A 21,373-nucleotide genomic window follows, 5' to 3' on the forward strand; every position below is an offset into this window, starting at 1 on the left:
AGGTGTAATAAACTGAACTTTTAAAAAAAGTAATTGACAATTTTAATTTAAAGACTTATTGCCCATGATTTCTGCCATTTATGAACTTGGCACCCATTAAACCTTTCCATTGGATCTCAGCAAAAATTGCTTATCAGATTACAATGTTTTTCACATACACGCATGCCTATATTAGATTTCTGTGAAGACTTTCCATTGGGGTCATTTGCTTCTGACCAAATATTTCTGTGTCCCTGAATACCAAAGCTACCCCCTATAAAACGTGTGAATGTATAAGTGTGTGTATAAATATATATATATATAACTGTGCAACAATGCTACCAGGGTCATTTTATTTATTTCTTTAAGTTTATTGGGTATTGGTCAGTAAAGTTTTTAACTAATCTTACAGAAATTGCGTCTCGCGTGATCCCTCTGATACGTTAACCAACTTCTGAATAAAGTTCTATCAAGGCTCTTGTTGCGGGTGCTTCTGGGAAAAAAACAGTTTGAACCAATCAGCGCGCTCTTTCAATGGAACCCGGGAGTTCACGAGGGGGATGTGTTTAGCATAGCGGCTAAAGCGAAATCATCCTATTATAGCCGCTAGAAGGATTAACATACAGCGAGGTGAGTTGTTACATATTCGTTAACTAATTTACTAGTTAATACCTAATTAATTATAGTTGCATCTGACAAGGGTCTTTTTAGCCGCGTTTGCCGACAGCACCTCATGTCAAGTTAGCTTGCTAGCAAATTACTGAGTTCTGCTGAGTGCTGTGCTCAGTGTATTGTGTTAATGTTGTTAATGTAAACAATTCTTAAACAAGCACACACACACACAGAGAGAGAGAGATAGGTATAAATGTATTACGAGTAGTCATCTAATGACTGCATAAGTTTAATTCGCCTGTATATATTCTCGTAAATAATGTCACTGACATGCCAAAGTTAACATGATAGTGATATAAAACAAAATCCCAGTTATTTCTTTGCACTCAAATCATATTAATATGGAATCCGATGGTTTATTATTGTTTCATTTAGACTGTTTTAAGAGCTTGCGGTAAAGTTGATTTTATATTCGGACTTTCACCTTCTTAATTTAATTTCAGAAAACTGCCCTTTGCTAATTCTAAATAGTAAAATCATATTAGCAACCAATGACTATCAAACATTATTTAGTTAATTAAATAGTACTGATGTTTTAAAGTCATACATTCACGCTGTTTTAGCCTGAATGTTCAAAGTAGCATGTCACAAATTGTCATTGTTCAAAAATATGCAATACAGACGAATGTGCGATATAAAGCCAACTTTACCCCAATCTTTGAGAGATGTAGTGAGTGATTGTTACTAAGTGGTATTGGTTCATATCAGCATTTAAAACAGACACTCAACTCTTGTGTTGCTGGCAGGTGGAACAGGTGCTGGACATGGATACTGAGGGTTTCGGGGAGCTCCTGCAGCAGGCAGAACAGCTTGCAGCAGAGACCGAGGCCGTGTCCGAGTTGCCCCATGTTGAGCGAAACCTTCAGGAGATCCAGCAGGCAGGGGAGCGGCTGCGTTCCCGTACTCTCACCAGAACCTCTCAAGACACAGCTGACGTAAAAGCGTGAGTCTTAAGTTTGGCACTTGCATATAAACTGATTGAGGTAAAGTTGGTTTTACATACATACATTCGGACTTTCTCCTTAATAATATAATTTTAGAAAAGTATTATTTGCAAATTCTAAATAAGGAATTCATATTAGCAGCCAATGACTATCAAAGTACAACATTGTTTACAGTTAATTATATAGTGTTGTTTTAAAGTCATATTTACCTGCTATTTCAGATCCAATATTGACATTAGCATGGTAAACAATATAGGGACCTGTAAATGAACAAATGTGCAAATATAAAACCAACTTTACCTTAATATAAACTGGCATGGCTGAAAAGGACTGGTCAACACCAAAATTAAAATATGCTGGCAATTTAGTCACCCTCAAACAATCCAAGATGTATGTGACTTTTTTTTTTTTTTTAGCTGAAACCGTGGTCGTTGCTGCATTTATGGGTATTCATTTGGTTTTGCTTGTATGTGGAATTTTGACTCGCAAGGGTGTAGTATCCAGAGACTTGGACTTATAAATATGAAGGACAATAAAACCGGTTAAAATCTTCTTTTAAAGGGTTAGTTCAACCCAAAGAATATTCTAATTCTGTTATTAATTACTCCCCTTCATGTCTTTTCAGTCTGCTGAGACTTCTGTTAGTTTTCACAACATACATTATGATATTTTAGATTAAAACTGAGAGCACCCTCATTTAATTGATTCAAAACAGAGTGTGTTGCTTCAGCTCCCCTTTGCTAGGACATGGAGTCATCTACACCTACCACAACCCTAAACCTACCCCTCACAGTAATCAGTCTGTTTTGTTAACATCTACACTAGGGCTGCGTGATATTGAAAAAAAATGACGTTGCAATATTTTGTTTGTCTGCAATTATATATTGCAATAATTTCACAAGATTGTAAAATATAACCCTATTTGGTAAGAGGTTGACGCCTCACAGCAAGAAGGTCGCTGGTTCTAGCCTCAGCTGGGTCAGTTCGCATTTCCGTGTGGAGTTTGCGTGTTCTCCCTGTGTTCGTGTGGGTTTTCTCCGGGTGTTCCGGTTTCCCCCATAAGTCCAAAGAGCTGCACTATAGGTGAATTGGGTAAGCTAAATTGTCCGTAGTCTATGTGTGTGAATGAGAGTGCATGGGTGTTTCCCAGTGATGGGTTGCAGCTGGAAGGGCATCTGCTGTGTAAAACATATGCTGGATAAGTTAGCGGTTCATTCTGCTGTGGCGACCCCTGATTAATAAAGGGACAAAGCCGAAAAGAAAATGAGTGAATGAATGGGATTATTTTGTATGTGAGCACATCTGCGTAAAATATAATAAACCAATTACAAGCATAGATGCACTCATAGATGAAGCACAAATAAAAATACACACAGCTTTATGGTTTTAAGTAAAATCTAACAGTTTTGAGGTATAGAAATTAAGTAATCATATGTAAAATAACTCTGTGTAGTCGTCATTATATAAATAAATAGATAAATAAAATGAGTCTTTGTTAAGGTTTCAAACAATATAGGCCCAATCCCAATTATATTTTTTTACCCCTATCCGTTCCTCTTCCCCCTCAAAACCGAGTGTGAAGGGGAAGAGCTTTAAAATTGACCCCTAAGAAATGGGATGCCACTACAGCACCTGCACACGTCATCATATGTCATTGCGATCTCTTGCTTCATATGAGACCAGACGATCGCGATTGCTGTAGTTATTCCAGTTGTGTAATTTTTTTTTGGTATTTATCTTCAAGAAATCACTGAAGGCATATATTGAGTTATCATAACGATCTAATGTGGCTATAAGATTGTAACTGTACTGTGCATTTACACAGTGGCCATATTTATCTATGTAAACACCAAAAACAACAATAACATTTTAGCAGACTCTTTTCCCGCCACTAGACTTTTCTGACAGGGTATTCGAGTGTCATCGAGTGACAGAATGTTGCAGGACTGCTATACAGGAGTGATTATTATGGATTATAGATAGCGAAATTTAGCTGTTTTTTTTTTAAGCATGATGGTAAAACACGAACAGGGTTATAAATATATCAAAACATATGTTTGTTTGTTGTAAAAGTTCGTAATAATGACAAAAAAATCTAATTTGTGTATCTCCTTACTTCCGGGTGCAGCGATCCTGCCGTTGTGGTAGGTGTATTTTGGGAAATTTTCGTACCCCTTTGTTTTGAGTGTGGTCCTGAAAAATTTCCATTTAAAGAGCTATCTACCCCTTCCCCTTAGCCCTACACCTTCAAGCTAAAGAGAATTGGGACACCCCTAACCCTTCACGGGAATGCGCAAAATGAGGGGTAGGGGGAAGGGGAAGGGCTAAGGGGTAAAATTGGGATTGGGCTATAATCTTTTGGTTTGAATTCGCTTGAAGTCTTACACAATCACAGGTTTTAAAAGCACATCTAAATGAAAATAACACTCTGTTGGGGACAAAATTTGCGATGACTCCTCAAATCAAATGTTCAGAACTGGTGTTTTTGTGTAATCCCAACTCGACATTGTAGATTATGTGACGGACTATTGCAGCTTTGCATATTGCGATATTGATAATGAAACGATATTTTGAGCAGCCCAAGTCTACACCTAGGACAACCCTAAATCTACCTCTTACAGTAACCTGTTGTGTTTTATTAACGTCTAAACTTACCCCTTACAGTACCCTGTTGTGTTTTATAAATGTCTACACCTACCTCACCCCTAACAAAGGGGGTTCACAAAACTGTTCCTGAAGCTTTTGTCTATGATTAGCTCAGCTTTTCTGATACGTCTTCAAATTTGAGCTGTTTGTTCATGAGCCACTGACAGTCCCATATAAGCTTAACCAATGCACACAGTCTGAGCTAGAAAGACCCATGATTAGATCACCTTTTGACCTTCGTGTTTTTGAGTTGTTTGGTCATCATGTGGACTCTGAAAGATTCGTTCAAAATGAACCCATCACTACTTTGATTATCTCAGTCAATTCTGTCTATGGAGGATGAGGAAGCTCTCAGTTTTAATCTAAAATATCTTAATTTGTGTTCTTAAGGTAAATAAAGGTCTCAGGGGGTTTAAATGGCATGGGTAAACTAACCCTTTAATGTCCTACTGAAGAATAAAGTCATATACACCTTGAATAGCACACCTATGATAAAATATATCATTTTATTTACAACTGTATTGTTTTTCTTCAGATCCATCCTCTTGGGCTCTCGAGGTCTTGACATCTTCCATATTTCTCAGCGTCTTGAAAGTCTCAGTGCAGCCACTACATTTGAGCCTCTTGAACCAGTCAAGGACACTGATATCCAGGTTAGTGCATGTTTTGTTTAAACCGTAGCATCTGTTGATATCAAAGTGCTCTAATTATCTGGAAGTGCTCTAGCATTCAAATTGCTATATGTCCTCTGACCTTAAAAGTTTGGGCTTGGTAAGATTTTTAGAATTTCAAATATTATTATATAAAACCAATATTGTGAAACTTTTTTGTCTATTATGAAATGCAGATTTTTTTGTTAGATATAAAATTTAGATTTTAAATAAAATCTCTAATATAACAGTTGAAAAGTCTTTAATGTGGCTTTTGATCAATTTAACCTTTGTTGAATAAAGGATATCATTTCATTCAAAAGACCCCAACTGACCCAGATTTTTGAACAGTAGTATAAGGTAATGCATTGATATCTGTATTAAACTATTATGGGCAACAACATGACTAAAACAAGAAAAACCTGGCATTATTACGTAATCTGTCCTCTTTATGGTTGCATCTTTCAAGCATCACATTCGGTTTTTGGTTTGTTTAAGCATTTTAGTTTTTTTGTTAAATTACTAGTTACCAGTTAATTTGGAAGCTTGTTTGGTGTGCACCAAGGTTCAGATGGCTGTATTCACATTCATTCAAATGAACCACACTAAAAAAGCAATCGCATATATTACAGAGTAAAGCAAGTCATTGTCTTTTCAGTATGGTCAAAATCTAATTTGGATAGTTGTTAGCTATCATTATCTTCCTTTTACATTTCAAAACATATATGAGACTATGAGAGCACAACCAGTTTGATGCAAGTATGTACAGTACTATGTCAAATGCAAGCTTGCCATTATATATAAAAAGTTATATTACATTATAACACAATAGTTACACAATGATGCAATAATTTGAATTAAAGTCATCTTTATTATTTTATTTGCAATGAAGAATGTGTAAAAGCAACTTAAATTAGATGAAGAAAAGAGATTTAAAAAGCTATAATATTTCAGATTGTGAAACATTCCAGCATATCAGTAGTTCAAGTTAAATTAAAACTCTTTCAGTTTAGTTTCATACAGATAGTGTTGAGCTTTCATTATTGCTTTTTCCCCATTAGTGATGTACTCTGCATTGACTTAATGATTTGATGAGACATTCTACATCACTGCCTCAGTAGAAGACAAATAAACATGAAACATTCTCCACACTCAGCCCATTGATAATTAGCACTATGCTGCTGCCTTCAGAGTTTGAGAGACAGGATGGGTCTAATGGGTCTGTGTGTATGTGTTTATCTTCATGGCAACATACTTTCCTTCTGTTGGTGTTTATGGATATTACCATTGTTCCTTAGTGCAGCTTTTCTTTCGTGTTTCATATCCCCTGCGTTTCCTGTTGTCTGTGTAGTTTAGGCATTTGTAAAGGCAGGTTAAGTGCAGAGTGTTTAGTAATTTTATAGTGCATTCTGTGAATTGGATTATATGTCAGTTTGCTAAGGCACGACAGTAGCAGTGGGTTACCACTGAATTCAGCACTAAGTGCATTCGTAAGAGTAAGAAAGGCTGGATGGCCAAGAGACGTGATGTGGCAAAATGTGGAGTTACGTCATCCCTAAAAAACTGTTTCACTGGAGTTACACAGCTTAAGAGTTTAGTGTTTTTGCTGACAGCTGACATTGTGAATTACATGTTAAAATCACTAATGAATTTAAACTGATGTTTATGGCTTGATGAAACATAACAGGGGTTACTACGCCCCCGTGTGGTTGTTGCTGATATTAGACATTTATTAGATGAATGCATTCATTTCTAATGACAATTGTTCTGGTACACAAAGCACCAAAAGACAAATAAAGCATGTGGGCTCAGAGAGGGACAGAAGGGTGATGTTCATGGTGATGGCACTATTATCCCACAGGTTTAGTGAATTATAGTGAGCCCAACAGAGCCATGAATCAGCAGTGAAGTCAGCGATGATGAGCTGGAACCACATGAAATTAAAGTGTCATTGCGGCTTTTCGTCTAGTCTGCTGCCCCTCATGGCATTGCGAGTCAATTATACTGTTTAAAATGGCATATTTAGAGCAATTCTACTGTCTAAGTGGCATAAGGGTTTTCTTTTTGTATCTGGATTAGGGCTGTACAATGTATTGTTTCAGCATCAATATCCCAATGTGTTTGTCCATAATAATCACATCGCAATATATGCAATGTTAAGTTGGGATTATAGCTGACCAGAAATCACAGGTCAAAGCACATGGGATTTGTGGAGACACTGCAGAATTTTATCACCTGCATGTGTTTTTAAGGCCTGTGATTGTGAATAATTTAAAGCATTTAATAGAGCGTAAAGACGTTTGATAAAGATTAATTTTATTGAATAAATTCTGTGATTAAGACTATGCGATGTTATTTTACATTTGATTACTCAATTTCAGTACCCGAATACTGTTAGACTTTCTCCATAAAGCACTATTTATGTCACTTTAACATTTGCTCCATTGTGTTTATTTATGACTGCAGTTTGTTTATCATATGCATATAATAAATTGCATAAAATATATTTATGTTTTACTCTCCTACAAAATCATCCCATATATATATATATATATATATATATATATATATATATATATATATATATATATATATATATTAGCAGAATAAGAAAATATTGCAATGTCACATTTTTCCAATATCGTGAAGCCCTACTGTGTATATTTATTAGGCATGGGCTGGTATAAGATTCTGACGGTATAATCTTGTCATTTCAGCTCTAAAATATGTCCTTTTTAAATGTCTGGGTAAAAAAAAAAACTTTCCCCCCCAAATTAAGACAACATATTTTATTTAAGAAACATTTAAAGTATTTTGGCACAGTAAACATGTCAGGGTATATAATAATCATTGACTTCTGCTGTTTTCAGTAGTTTCAAAAACAAAGATTTCCTTACAACTTGAAAAGGCATCTTTGGATATTTTTTTCTTTGGGTGAAAAGTAAGCCACAGCACTGTTCGGGTTCAGAGCATGCTTGTATGTTGGTGTATAAGGCTTTTTTTTTTTAGATGTTTGCTGAATCGTGGGCTGACCAGTAGAGATGCTTAAAAAAAACTAAAAAAAAAAGGAATGGTATAATAGAAAACTTGAAATCAGTTATCGTCACTTACTTATTACTAGTATATTAGTATACTTACTAATGTTGCAAAATTGTGACCTTAACATTTAACATAAACAATAGGCCTAACTGCTCTTGCAGGGTGTCCACTGGGTCTTTAAATGTCATAAATTTTAAGAATAAAATTTTAGGCCTTAAACAGTCTTAAATCCACTGACATATTATGTTGTAGGTCTTAAATAATTTTAAACAGGTCTTAATTTGCCTATGTTTATGTAAAGCTACCCAATCGGACTGACACCCATCCAATCACTAACATTCCATCTCAATAAAAGTTTTAACAAAACTTTATTTATTTAATCCATTTACTAATATGGATTAATTATCTTACAATAACATTTGTTTTTAATGTTTCTAATGTTTTAACTAGGCCATTAGTAAAAATCATTGGCATTTAGCATTGTGTAAGTCTGAAATTTCATTCATAATGGTCTTAAAAAGGTCTTAAATTTGACTTGATGAAATCTGTAGAAACCCTGTCTTGTGAAACTATTTCATCAGTTCATGTAAGATCACGACTAATTGACATGGTCTTTTCTAATTTCTATAATACTGTCTTAAAAACAACCTCAACTGAATTTTTTTCTGAATTTGAGCCATTTATTATGTGTTATATAGTTCTCGTACATAATTTAAGTCAGGATTGTAAAATATATTAGTTTTGCTTTGTTAATCCAATAACAGAGCTGTCAAGAAGAAATTCATCCTTTAATGTCTTACAAAAATAAGTTATAACAACTATGGGCTGTGAGATTTTTGCAGCAGTGCTCTGTACTTGTCTCAGTAAAACATTATATTGCTTATTTCTTAAAGTGCTTCAGTTTGAGAGGAATCAACTTGATGAGTCTTTTTTGCCACAGTATCGATTGCTTTAAGTATTAAAGTGATCCATCGTAATGACAAAATTTTAACAGTATTAATGATGATGCTTGATGTCCAGTATAATATGAGTTAAAAGGAGCACTTTTGTGGTTTTGTGTCAATGAAGAGGTACTGCGAGTCTTTTTGAATGGCGCTTGATGTCTTGCTGAAGGGTTGTGGGATACTCATGGTTGGAAAACATTGATCTAGACTAGTGATTATCTTTAATTTATCCAGCTCTATGAACTCCTATTTTCAAAGGTAAGGCTTTTCTGCAGTCTGTGTGGGAGAGAACATTAAGATATTTTATAAGATTGAAGGGGTATTTCACCCTAAAATAAAAATTTACTCGCATTTAAGTAATGTTTCAAACATTTATGACATTACTTTATTTTGTTGAACACTGAAAAAATATATTTTGAAGAATGTTTACAACCTGTAGCAATCAACCTCCATGTAAGGTAAAATAAATACAATAGAGGTCAATGGTTTCAGCTTTGCTCAAAATATCTTCTTTTGAATTCAACAGAAGAAAGAAGGTCAGTCAGGTTTGGAACAAGTGAAGGGTGAGTAAACGATGACTGAATTTTCAGTTTTGGGTGAACTATCCCTTTAAGGGCGTACTCACACTAGGTACAGTTGACTTGAATTGTGGGGAAGCGCGATTGCATTGCTTTACTTGTATCGTTTTGTGCTATTTCTTAGTTGTTTAGGATGCATTGACAGTCAAATATTTTGCCAAATATTTTTCAGATCCACAACTTTTGACGCTTATAAATTATCATAAAGTCATCATGCTGCACGTATTAGGAGGTTTGCTGAAGGTGCAGCTGATATGCAGTGAGGGGTTTGCGTCTTTAATAAAGTATGACAGTTCGTGTTCATTGAAAAGTAAGAATGATTAATAAATCCAAATGAAACAGTCCCTTAAAAGCGACATTACATCTTCGGTTTTGGGGTTAGGCACACTTTGCACTTATAATACAAGCACACTGCGACAAAACCCAATCGAACCGTGCTTTTGCAAACCTCTTTCAACCGGGCCAGGGCTAGCCAACTGAACCGTGCCTGGGCGCGATTCGAACCACTCACACTTGTCAAACGAACCAGGAAACGTGCCCGGGCAGCGTTCGGATAGCCTAGTGTGAGTGCACCCTAAGATTTTAATTAGATAATACGGTTTACAGCAGACAAGAAGAAAACTGAAAAGAGCTACAAGCCAGGACTTAATAATTCTGCACACAGCAATACCTCTTAAAATGTTCCGGTGATATTTAACATATTTTGACTAATAAAATCAGGCAAATTTAAAAGGTGTCTTGTTGATGGCAATTGGATGATACTTCAATTACGTCTTACCATAAGGGATAAATATATTCTCAGCTATTTCACCGTTATAGATGCTGATCAAGAATTTGCTGTTGACTCATCAAGTCATGTAATGATCTACTTGGTTTTCGCTTCCTGAAGGTTCGAAGCAGTCTACCCCCACCCATCTTTTCCTCTCCTTATCTTTTCTCTCCCTCTCTGTCGTCTTTTTTGTCAGACATATTTTTGTGGTGGGCCTGCCAGAGTGCAGCTCTGCTCTTACTGGAAGTGCACTTACAGGCACTTTCCTCACCACCCTCCTTACCCGAATGAGCGTGCGGCTGACAGTCTCATTTTCAGTGCAACTCTGATTGACTCTGAGGGCTATGAGATTTAATATCTTCCTTTTGTCAGACTTGTGTAACTGCACTTCCTTTTATCACCATCTTCATTCTCGTTATGTATCGCCTCAATCTCCTACTGAAAAGATGTTTCGACTCGCATTAAAGCCAATCCTGAATAAAGCAAAGATGCTGCAGGTGCCGTTCTCAGAAATGCACCATTACAGTTGTGCCGAGACATCCAGATGTGCATCGATCCTGTGAGGAGGCAGCAGTGTGTGTAAATTGTATACTGTGCATGCTCCATAAGGCTGTCGAGCTGCCTGCCTGAAGACAAAGAAAATGCCTGCTGCTGATGAGGCGTAGTCTCCTGCTTTTCTCTCGCCTTCTGCGTTTGTATGTGTGGGCAAATCTACAGCCTTCTGCAACCCACGTGTATCCTTTATAAAAGGAATAAAATAATTTTAGTTTTAACATCACAAAAGGCAGGAACACTTCATTGCTATTCCTATATCTTGTAGGCAAAAAGGCGATCGCCTTAAATGATGGACTGAAAGAAAGAGGATCTACCAGAGCAAAATGGCGCAGAATAAGGCAATTCATCTGGTCTTTTTCTGTAATTCTCATTTCCGCTTCCATATTTCCTGCACCATGCCTTTGCATCAAAGTGCGTTATCTAATATACGCACAACAGTAGGTGCAGGATAAGTGTAAATAGCTCTACATGTGGAGTCTGATCTCTGGTCAGTGCACTCTGTTCATTAACTAAACATGACTCTTAAGAGGATTATTAGCCCAGTTTCTGGACAGGATGTCGAAAGCCATCAGGAGAGTGTATGTGGGGGGGAATCCATTACCATAATTGCACTGCGCTAGCAGAAGAGGAAAAAGGAAGGATGCCGAGATGTTTAAAAAAAGGAAGAAATGAGTGAGAGTGAAAGAGGAGGCTGGCAGGGATGCTGGAGGAGAGATGAGGAGGAGGGGTGGATAGCTGATGGTGAACAGGCACACGGATCAGGTTGAATAATGACTTCTCCTCAGTTTCCCCCCTGTGTCTCTGGGATGACTTGGTACGCTCCGCCTCCGACAATAAAGCAGCCCACAGTAACCCTGCTCGTGGCTCATATCTAGGTTCAGACCACTGGGCCGCCTTGAGGTAAAGAAGAGTGCATGTGGCAGACACAGTCTGGGCCTCTGGTGAAGAAGGTCAGAAACGCCCTAGAAATGCACTGGCCTGGTTCTGCAGAAGAAGGAAGATGGAGAGGGTACAAGCAGAGGAACGGCACACTGCTCCTAGACACTTCCACATCTCAGCAACACTTTCCAGCAGGTTAAACCAGAGCATGAGTGAGTATCACCTACAAGTACATTCATGCTCGCTACAGAGCATATGCCTTGGTCAGTCGATTTTAACAGGAAGATGAGACTGCCGCTTTCTCTGAAGGGATGATGAAGATGGCGAGGAGGATGAAGGCTTGTCTGTCACACAGGAAGTGGTGGGGTTAGGGTGGGGTTCCTTTACTCCTCATTGTTCAAAAGTAAAGGAAAAAAGAGACAGATATAGATATAGAAAGGCTGTTTTAGCTTAAATCGATTGCTGTGGTGTCGGATAGAGCAAGAATGCGTGCCTTTTATCCAGCTTGTGCATTCGATGCAATCCATGTCAAATTTTCTGCTGTGTTTTCCTGCTTATTTTCACTATACGTCTCAAATTGTGCGGGTCATTGTCAGTGCATTGCATTATTTCTGATGTTAAAATGTAAACGTAACCACAAAGTGTATTTTTTATGAATATGTATGAATTCTATATGTTGCATTTAAGACAATGTCTTTACTGAATATGTGTGTGCTTAATTTATCAGAATCAAATGGAATCTTCCAGAAATCCATGCCGTTTAGTTGTATGGGGCACAATAACCTGCGCTTTTATCCTATGCGATATGCAATTTGTGTAGCTGCTTTAATGGCAGCCTTTGGTCACATTTTTTTAACATGGTTAGATGGTTGAAAATCTACATTAGAACACATCTAATCATTGTAAGGTGCGAATTGCACACCCAGTTTCTTCTGAGAACTATTTTCCTTTGACTAACAGTGTGTTGAAAAGCCATATGCGATGGCATTCTTCACTGTATGTAGTAAGCATTCTCCTGAGTGAGGCATGACCCAAAAGCATCCATGTAAAATGTGCTTCTTTTGTGGGTACTTCATGAAAAGCGCTGATGCCTAAAGGGGGCGCTGTTCTGTAGCTAGCATTTGGAGGAGCTGTGACTGAGCAAGAAATAGTGCTGGAAAGTACAAAACGTTGGCTGCTTCCACACCCTAAACTCCAACCCCCCCCCCCTTCCATCCACTTATCGTGCCTGTATCCATCAGCTCGTCTCATTCAGATGTGTCACTTCCCCAAATCAGAATAAATCAATCTTCATCTACAGCTGTCAGTCAGAGTGTGGATGGGGTGATGGGGGTCGTGCGATCTTGATGAGGGGGGAGGATTGAAGTCATTCGAGGGGGAGGGGACGGCATGATTCAACTCAGTCCTGAAGACTTGGTTAAGAGAATGGTGTGAATGGAAATTGGTCGATGTCTGTATTTCTAAAATCTTAATAGTTTTAATGATGAAGTTACAAAAGCAACTCAAATGACTTTTCAGTGGTTCACGGTGATGTGTGCTTTAATGACATGATCATATTCAAACCTGGAAAATTAGTTTGAGGCTTTTTTTAATACTCCATTCATGTTACAACAATAAAAGCAGATGATTGCAGGTTCCAGCTCAGAGGTTGTGTTTCTCTCCACCGTTCAATATTGGCTTTTTAGCGATCTAATGATTCTCCAAACCCATCAGAACCTGCTTCCCTTTCCATCAGTACCACTCCCTAACTCAACCCCCACTCGATGTGTGCGTTGCACGTCATTCTAGTGACTTCTCTGTCCTCAGGATCAGCGGCTGGATCTTTTTGTTCTGTTTAATCAAAATGAATGCGGGTGTGTGTGTTTGCTACCCAGCTGTACATCAAATACGAGTGCATCTATACAGGTTGCTCAAGCTGCACACTCAACATCCTGTCAGAAAACATAGCTTGAATATCTGTGCTAAGCTACTGATGTGTGCGTTTTCCATCTGTGAGCCAAAAAAGACGACATTTTAGATGATGATGGCCCATAATTAGATATAAGCATCTGTTGGGTACATGATTTGCAGTGGGTAACATTCTAGTTGGCGTTTGGTCTGGTTTTTAACTTGCAGTTATATAGGCGGTGGTCCGAAAAGTACTTGATTGATGCAAACCAAGTACTTTGAACCACATATTCCAAATGAAATTCTGTGCATTGGATGCGAGGTGTCTTGAATGCGCAGTACTTTTAGTTCACTCGAGAATGTAGTGAACCAAAGCTTTGCTGAACCAGCTCTGACCAGTCGAGAGCCGCCATTTTGGGGCGAGCAATCTCACACAGGGTCGATCCCAAACACGTTTTTAACAACGATTTTGATAATGATGGCTGTTCTCCATCTCTGGCCTGTGGCGCCTTGCATCTTGGAGGAAGTATGGAGGGAAGGAGAGAGAAAGGGAGAGAGGGCGTGTGCTCTGCATGCAGAAAAGGGGAAAGTAGGTTGCAGTACGTTTAACCTCCATGCCGTGTCTCTTGTTCCAGGGCTTTCTGAAGAACGAGAGAGACAATGCACTGCTGTCAGCCATCGAGGAATCACGCCGCAGGGTGAGTGCCCTCCTTTACCTCGCTATACAATTTTACATCCATTTATTTGCTCAATCGATCAAACAGTGTCTTGCCACATAACACAGGAAATTTTATGTTTTTTTTAGCAATATTATATATTACTGTAATGCAATACATATTGCATAGACATTTTTAATCTGCGCTATTCACCTGGTAGCTCCTTTAAAATTGCTAGAAGTTTTTGCCTATTCGGTTTCAGGTCAAGTCCCATTTTTGCCTTATTGCCTCTTCAGCCCCTGTCAGCAAGGTAAAAACTGGCCTTTTCACCTGTTATTATCCATCTCTCAGCAGCAGAGAGCTGCCCTCTGCCAGGTCAATATCCCATCTATCTCGCTTCTTAGTCTAGTCATCAAACCTCTCAGTAGGAGGAATGTCAGCAAAGAGATGGACAGAGGATAACTTGCTCACCAAAGAAGAGGTGTTACTCTCTCACACACAGATGGCCTGTTTTGGTGAAGGTTTTTTTGTGTCATCTAGCACTATAGTGAAATTTATGTCCATCACAGGCATGCTCAAAATCAAATTTTGAGTGTTTTTCATTCAAATAGTAATATACATTTTTAAATTGAATTAATTATTTCTCACAGGCAATTAAACAACGTTTTGCTTGATTTATATTGATTTAAAAATATATTTAGCATTATTTCATTGTCATATTTATGACAAAAAAAATTAACCATCTACAACTGGATCAGGATGGCAACATATTTATTTATTCCACCTTAATGTGGGGAATTTTACACTTTTAATATAAAAACCTTTTACAATTATTGAATTTCTATTTCACAGACATTTATATGTCTTGATTTTAAGCTCAAATGCTACTTAAAGCAGTAAGAGTCAGACATTAAGAATGTTTACATAGACACCAGTAATCCGATTTAAATACAATTTAGACAATACTCTGATTAAGAGTCTACCATGTAAACAGGGATTTTTAATTACCTTAATCCGATTAAAATCATAATTGAACTAAACAAATATCTAATTAAGATCTGTGGAGTATACCGATTTTAGTTGCATTATTGAAGTGCAGTACAACCATGTAAACACCTTCATCAAACTGTTACCATGTAGGACTTTTTGGTGTGTTTTGCGACAAGATATTTCATACACGCACGGCTGTCTGACACCATCCCCTATCGAATCAGTACCTGCATTGTGTAATGCTAAGCTTTTTTTCCCCTATACAGTGTGCAGTATCAAATTCCATTAAAACAACACTCTTCCAGCAGTTCATACTCGCATCCAATATCTCGTTTGTCGTGAGGTCATGCATGAAATGTTCCTGAATGAAAGTGAAAGTGCCAAACTGCAGTTAAAGTCAACAAATTAAAAATGAAACGCCTGAAATGACATGAAACTCCAGAGGAAACATGGATAGCGTGGTGACGCAATAATGTTAATCGAATTATGTGCTATAACATGTAAAACGGGATCACGAAAGGAACATTCATAAAGCAACTCATGTAAACACCTTAATCATAATATTGTCTTTCTTATATTAAGGCAAATTATTCGATTACTGATGTCCATGTAAACGTAGTCATTGAGTCTTAAAATTGCACATAAATCATGTGAATGTGTAGTTCCTAATAAAGTAGCCATCCAAATATTGAGCAATTAAATAACTCTACACCACACTCATTTACTATTGTTAGTTAAAGACACCAAGTTTAAATGAAGTACATTCCTGGATTTCTACCAGTTGTACTGCTACTAGTTCCTTAACCGTTATCAAAGCTGTACGGTATTGTTTTGCCTCTAAGTCAAAAAGCCTCTTTTCCTCTGTGGATTTTACCTGATTCACATTAACTTCAATACGCCGCGCTGATATTATCTCCCTCATCCCATCATTATTGCGCTCTATTCCAAAATCTCTTCCTCCAGAGTTCACAAGCCTTTTTTTAATTAGAGCGCTCTCAATTATCACACGTCAATCCGCTGGGAACGAGTAAAATAGACGAAAGGTCTTTGGATTCAATCAGGGTACGGGCTAAATCGGTAGTAGGCGTGAAGACAGACCCAGATAGCGGCACAGTTCCATTAGCGAAGGCCTCCACACATCCAGGCTTTAGCGGGCCAGACCCAGTTTGAGTCTCCCCAGGCCCAGCTCTCGTTCCTTGTCCCTGGGAGGTGGGATTGGGGGAGGGGTGAAGAAGATAGCAGTGCCCGTTATTGTGCACAGCACGCTTTCCAGATCCAGGCTGTTCCCCTCTTATTCCGCTAGCTATTTTTAATGCGTCACATGTTGAGTAACCTATATATTCACTGATGGCTTTGTAGTTTCACCGGCTTTACTCTGTTTTATCGCATGCGGTCTGTTTGTCTTATGTGTGATTGGTGCTCTGTTACACTCATTCTGTCTCTCTCGCAGACGTTTCTGCTGGCGGAGGAGTACCATCGAGACTCTATGTTGGTGCAGTGGGAACAGGTGAAGCAGAGAGTGTTGCACACCCTGCTGGGAGCTGGAGAAGATGCACTGGACTTCAGCCAGGAAGTGGAGGTCTGAGGAACAACACGTGAATATGTACACACAGGATGTAATGATGGAGCTCTTCTGTGTTGTAGTTAATAGCACACACTTCCCTCGCTTCACACGTGATGTGTCCGTGAAGCACAAACGCTCTTGTTTAGCATCCGAGGAGCTTGTTCAGATCTGTTGGTGTGATAGGAACAGCCTGTGGCTACATTTGGCCTGGATCTGAAGCGCTAGTGAAATCTTATCTGGCAAGAGCTCTTCTTGTTGCCCTTTTCAGAACATTGTCTTTTAGTAATAATAATAAAAAGGCAAATTGTTAATCAAAGACATCATGAAAGTGGCCAAATCAAACCAAAGTAATATTTTTTATGCTGTAAACATATTAATACAAAGAACATAACAAAACGTATGTGTTTGTGTGTGAGTGAGAGAGAATATATAAATTATGGATATTATAGATTTTGCATATATATTATATTATATTATATTATATTATATTATATTATATTATATTATATTATATTATATTATATTATATTATATTATATTATATTATATTAAATAATGTTATATTATATTATATTATATTATATTATATTATATTATATTATATTATATTATATTATATTATATTATATTATATTATATTATATTATATTATACAGTGCTTGGCATAATTGAGTACACACCATTTTGGAAATGAATATTTTTATCCATTTCTCAGTAAATATAGGCAATGTATTTTGGTGCATTTAAACAAAACAGATTTATTAAACAGATATATTTATTAAAATAATATTTTAATCACCAAACATATTTAAAAATTAAAAGATAAAACAATTAAATGCAAGCAAAATATTGCAAAAAAAAATTAAACCTACAAAATTTCAACAAAATTTTTCAATTTTTTGCTTTTTTAGATTTTTCCTCCTTTTTAAATTTGTATTTAATATTTTTCTATAACGTATAAATTTGGCTGTACTAGTTTTTAGACGGTTATCGTAAGTTATTTTGTTAGATTAGCTCCAGCTTTGGCTTCAGTACTGACTAAACTAATGTATATGCACAAATATAATATTGTATAGCTTCCGATTAAAAATATGAATTTAAAAGTTAGATTTGTGAGGGGTGTACTTGTATATGCTGAGCACTGTATTATATTATATTGCAGGGTGTCCGTAGGTTCTTAAAGTCTTAAAATGCCTTAAATTTCAAAAACGATATTTTAGACCTTTAAACTGTCTTAAATTCACTGAAATATGGTGTTCTAGGTCTTAAATACTAATTTTCTTAATTCTTTTAAATACTAAGTAATACTTACTATTCAAATATGGTTTAATTATCTTCCTTACAATAACATTTGTTTAAAAGTTCTCCATGTATTTATGCATAAATGTATGTTGTGCATTTAGTTTATTAAATATTTAATAAACATTATATTATATTATATTATATTATATTATATTATATTATATTATATTATATTATATTATATTGGCGACACAGTGGCTCAGTGGTTAGCACTGCCCCCCCTCCCCCATGTGTGTGAATGAATGTGTATGGATGTTTCCCAGTACTGGGTTGCAGCTGGAAGGCCATCCGCTGTTGGTGGTTCATTCTGCTATGGCGACCCCTGATAAATAAAGGGACTAAGCTGAAAAGAAAATGAATGAGTATTATATTATATTATATTATATTATATTATATTATATTATATTATATTATATTATATTATATTATATTATATTATATTATATTATATTATATTATATTATATTATATTAAAGCAGCCAGTCATGTGACTGTAAAATAAAATGACATTGGCTGCTTTTGAAGGGCATTTCTCATAAATAAAGATTTTTTATTTATAATAAAGACTTCTGGCAGCACTGCTCACCTCTCCGTTGTCAAAAGAATGAAGAAAAGAGTAAGAGAGAAGGATGTAAAAAAACATCAAACATTGAAGATGACAAGCACTCCTCTTCTGAATAATATATACCCCCAAAAAACCCACACACGCATGTTTCACTTTTTATGTCCTCAAGTGGAACAATAGTCTGTCTATGACAAACAATGACAGTGTTTAGAGAAGACGAAACCTCAGAATATGCTTTTGTCTTTTTTCCTTCTTTTGTCTTATAAAGCATTCAAGAAGAACGTGTACGAGTAGAGTTAGTCGCAAATGCATGCAAGTTTGTGTGCTCCAGGAGGTTTTTGACTGCTGTCCTGCTGCTTTAATTATTAAACAGCAGTTAAATTTTCCATGTGTGACCTGCTGTTCGCTTCCTATGCCAGGAGCTCACTCTTGCTTGTAGCACCAGCCTGGGTCACAACCCCCCCCCCCCCCCCCCCCCCCCACCCCCCCCCGATGCACAGTCACACAAACTACAACGCCTCAGTGAATTTCTAGCCAGGCTGTTCATGGAATTTGCTACTGGGAAGTGTGTGTGTCTGTGTTAAAAATAATTTCAATTAAAGCACCGTATGTTTTATGGATGTTGGAATTAGTGAGTGCGTCTAGATGCACATTCTTAACCCGAATTTGCTTAATAAGCCAACAGTGCACATGGTAAAGTAAATATGTTTACTCGTTTTGCTTTATGGTAAGGTCATAAATGGGTTAAACATAAACTGGTAGAATTTTGACCCTCACGTCGATTTCATCCTGCATGTTAGTTGTAGTTTACGTGTGTGATAAGTGACAGGAACACGTCTTCACTGCGGATTTACGCACTTATAGACCGTCATAAGAGTGGGGGAAAAATTTCTAGACCTAAATGCGCTCTTACGTCATGAAGCAGAAGTGGTGCAGGTAAAATTCTGCATCTTGAGAGAATCATATATTTGTTTTTTGAAGATTTATTCAACATGACTGTGCTTAATAAGCCAACAGTGCACATGGTCAGGTAAATGTGTTAACCAGTTTTGCTTTATGGTAAGGCCATGAAACACAAACTGGTTATCACAGCTAGAATTTGGGCCCTCATGCCGATTTCATCCAGCATATCAGTTGTAGTGTGTATGTGTGATAAGTGACAGGAACACGTCCTCACTGTGGATTTAAGCACATATACTGTAGACAGAGCAAATGTTTTGCAGTAAGAAATATTTCATGCTGCAGCAGTAGTACAATTAAATTTTTGCATCTTGAGAGGATCATATATTTGTTTTTTGAGGATTTATTCAACATGAATCACAAATAGTTGAAATTAAATAATGATTAACAGAATTAAATAATAAAGTTGTGGTTTATTTGCATGTAAACTGTAAAATAAGATGTTTTTTTTTTCAATTATCAGCGTACAAATGTGCCAACGCTTTAATTTTATTTCTTTAAAAAAATGAATTTATTCAAATCCTCAAAGAAAATGTGTGATTTTTAGTGTTTCTCTGTATGTGTGTTCACAGTACTGAGCAGTGTGCTCTCATGCGCGAGTTATGTTCTTCACAATAGCTTCACGCTACATTGGTCGCTGCGTTTAGATTACTCTGTGAGATAAACTCTCCGAGATAAACGCAGCTTGTGCACTTGTCAAACCCACGCTTTTAGAGGCTCACATATATACACACCTACACATGTGGAGAATATTAATACAGCCTGCTCTTGTAGATATGCTTGTTTGAGCCTTAACGACTGTTGCTATGTGCCCAACAGCCTAGTTTCGTGAGCGAGGTCGGAGTTCCTGGACGCAGTGCACTGGACAGTGTGGAAGTGGCCTACAGCCGACAGGTTTGAAGAAAGACATTCTTGTATAGCATGAACATAAATGCACATAGAATCGTGTTAAAAAAAGAAGTGAATATTATAGAAGAAATACAGTTGAAGTCAGAATTATTAGCCCTCCTGAATTATTAGCCCCCCTGTTTATTTTTTCCACCAATTTCTGTTTAACGGAGAGAAGATTTTTTTCAACACATTTCTAAACATAATAGTTTTAATAATTTAATTAAATTTAACTGATTTATCTTTGCCATGATGACAGTAATTAATATTTTACTAGATATTTTTCAAGACAGCTTAAAGTGGCATTTAAGTGCTTCACTAGGTTAATTAGGTTAACTAGGCAGGTTAGGGTAATTAGGCAAGTCATTGTATAAAGATCTGTCTTTTATTCAAGCCGAAATAAAACAAGTAAGACTTTCTCCAGAAGAAAAAATATTATCAGACATACTGTGAACATTTCCTTGCTCTGTTGAACATCATTTTGGAAATATTTTAAAAAAGGAAAAAAAAAATCAAAGGAGGGCTAATAATTCTGACTTCAACTACATAATCTTTAAAAAAAAATTTTTTAAATAAATAATCTAAATAAAATCAAAACATGAAGCGTAAATTCTATCTATCTATCTATCTATCTATCTATCTATCTATCTATCTATCTATCTATCTATCTATCTATCTATCTATCTATCTATCTATCTATCTATCTATCTATCTATCTATCTATCTATCTATCTATCTATCTATTTATCTATCCATCTGTATGTCTATCTGACTGTCTTTCTATCCATCTAGTATACAGTCTGTCTGTATGTCTATCTATCTATCTATCTGTGTATCTATATATATATATATATAAATATTAGGGCAGGGCGATATATCGTTTCAGCATCAATATCGCAATGTGTG

General features: G+C 36.7%; 1 protein-coding gene across 1 annotated transcript in view; it reads left to right on the forward strand.

Annotated features, from left to right (window-relative positions):
* Positions 1–500: 500 nt before the first annotated feature.
* nup93 (nucleoporin 93) overlaps positions 501–21,373 on the forward strand; it is a 34,101-nt gene continuing 13,228 nt past the window's right edge. Inside the window, exons 1-6 of the mRNA XM_056478525.1 lie at positions 501–609; positions 1,398–1,594; positions 4,777–4,894; positions 14,178–14,240; positions 16,639–16,767; positions 20,399–20,473. Coding sequence (XP_056334500.1) covers positions 1,416–1,594; positions 4,777–4,894; positions 14,178–14,240; positions 16,639–16,767; positions 20,399–20,473 — 564 coding nt within the window. The 5' untranslated portion in view covers positions 501–609; positions 1,398–1,415. The remainder of the gene's footprint in view (positions 610–1,397; positions 1,595–4,776; positions 4,895–14,177; positions 14,241–16,638; positions 16,768–20,398; positions 20,474–21,373) is intronic.

This window comes from Danio aesculapii, chromosome 18 (genome assembly GCF_903798145.1).
Source record: "Danio aesculapii chromosome 18, fDanAes4.1, whole genome shotgun sequence".
NCBI lineage: Eukaryota > Metazoa > Chordata > Actinopteri > Cypriniformes > Danionidae > Danio > Danio aesculapii.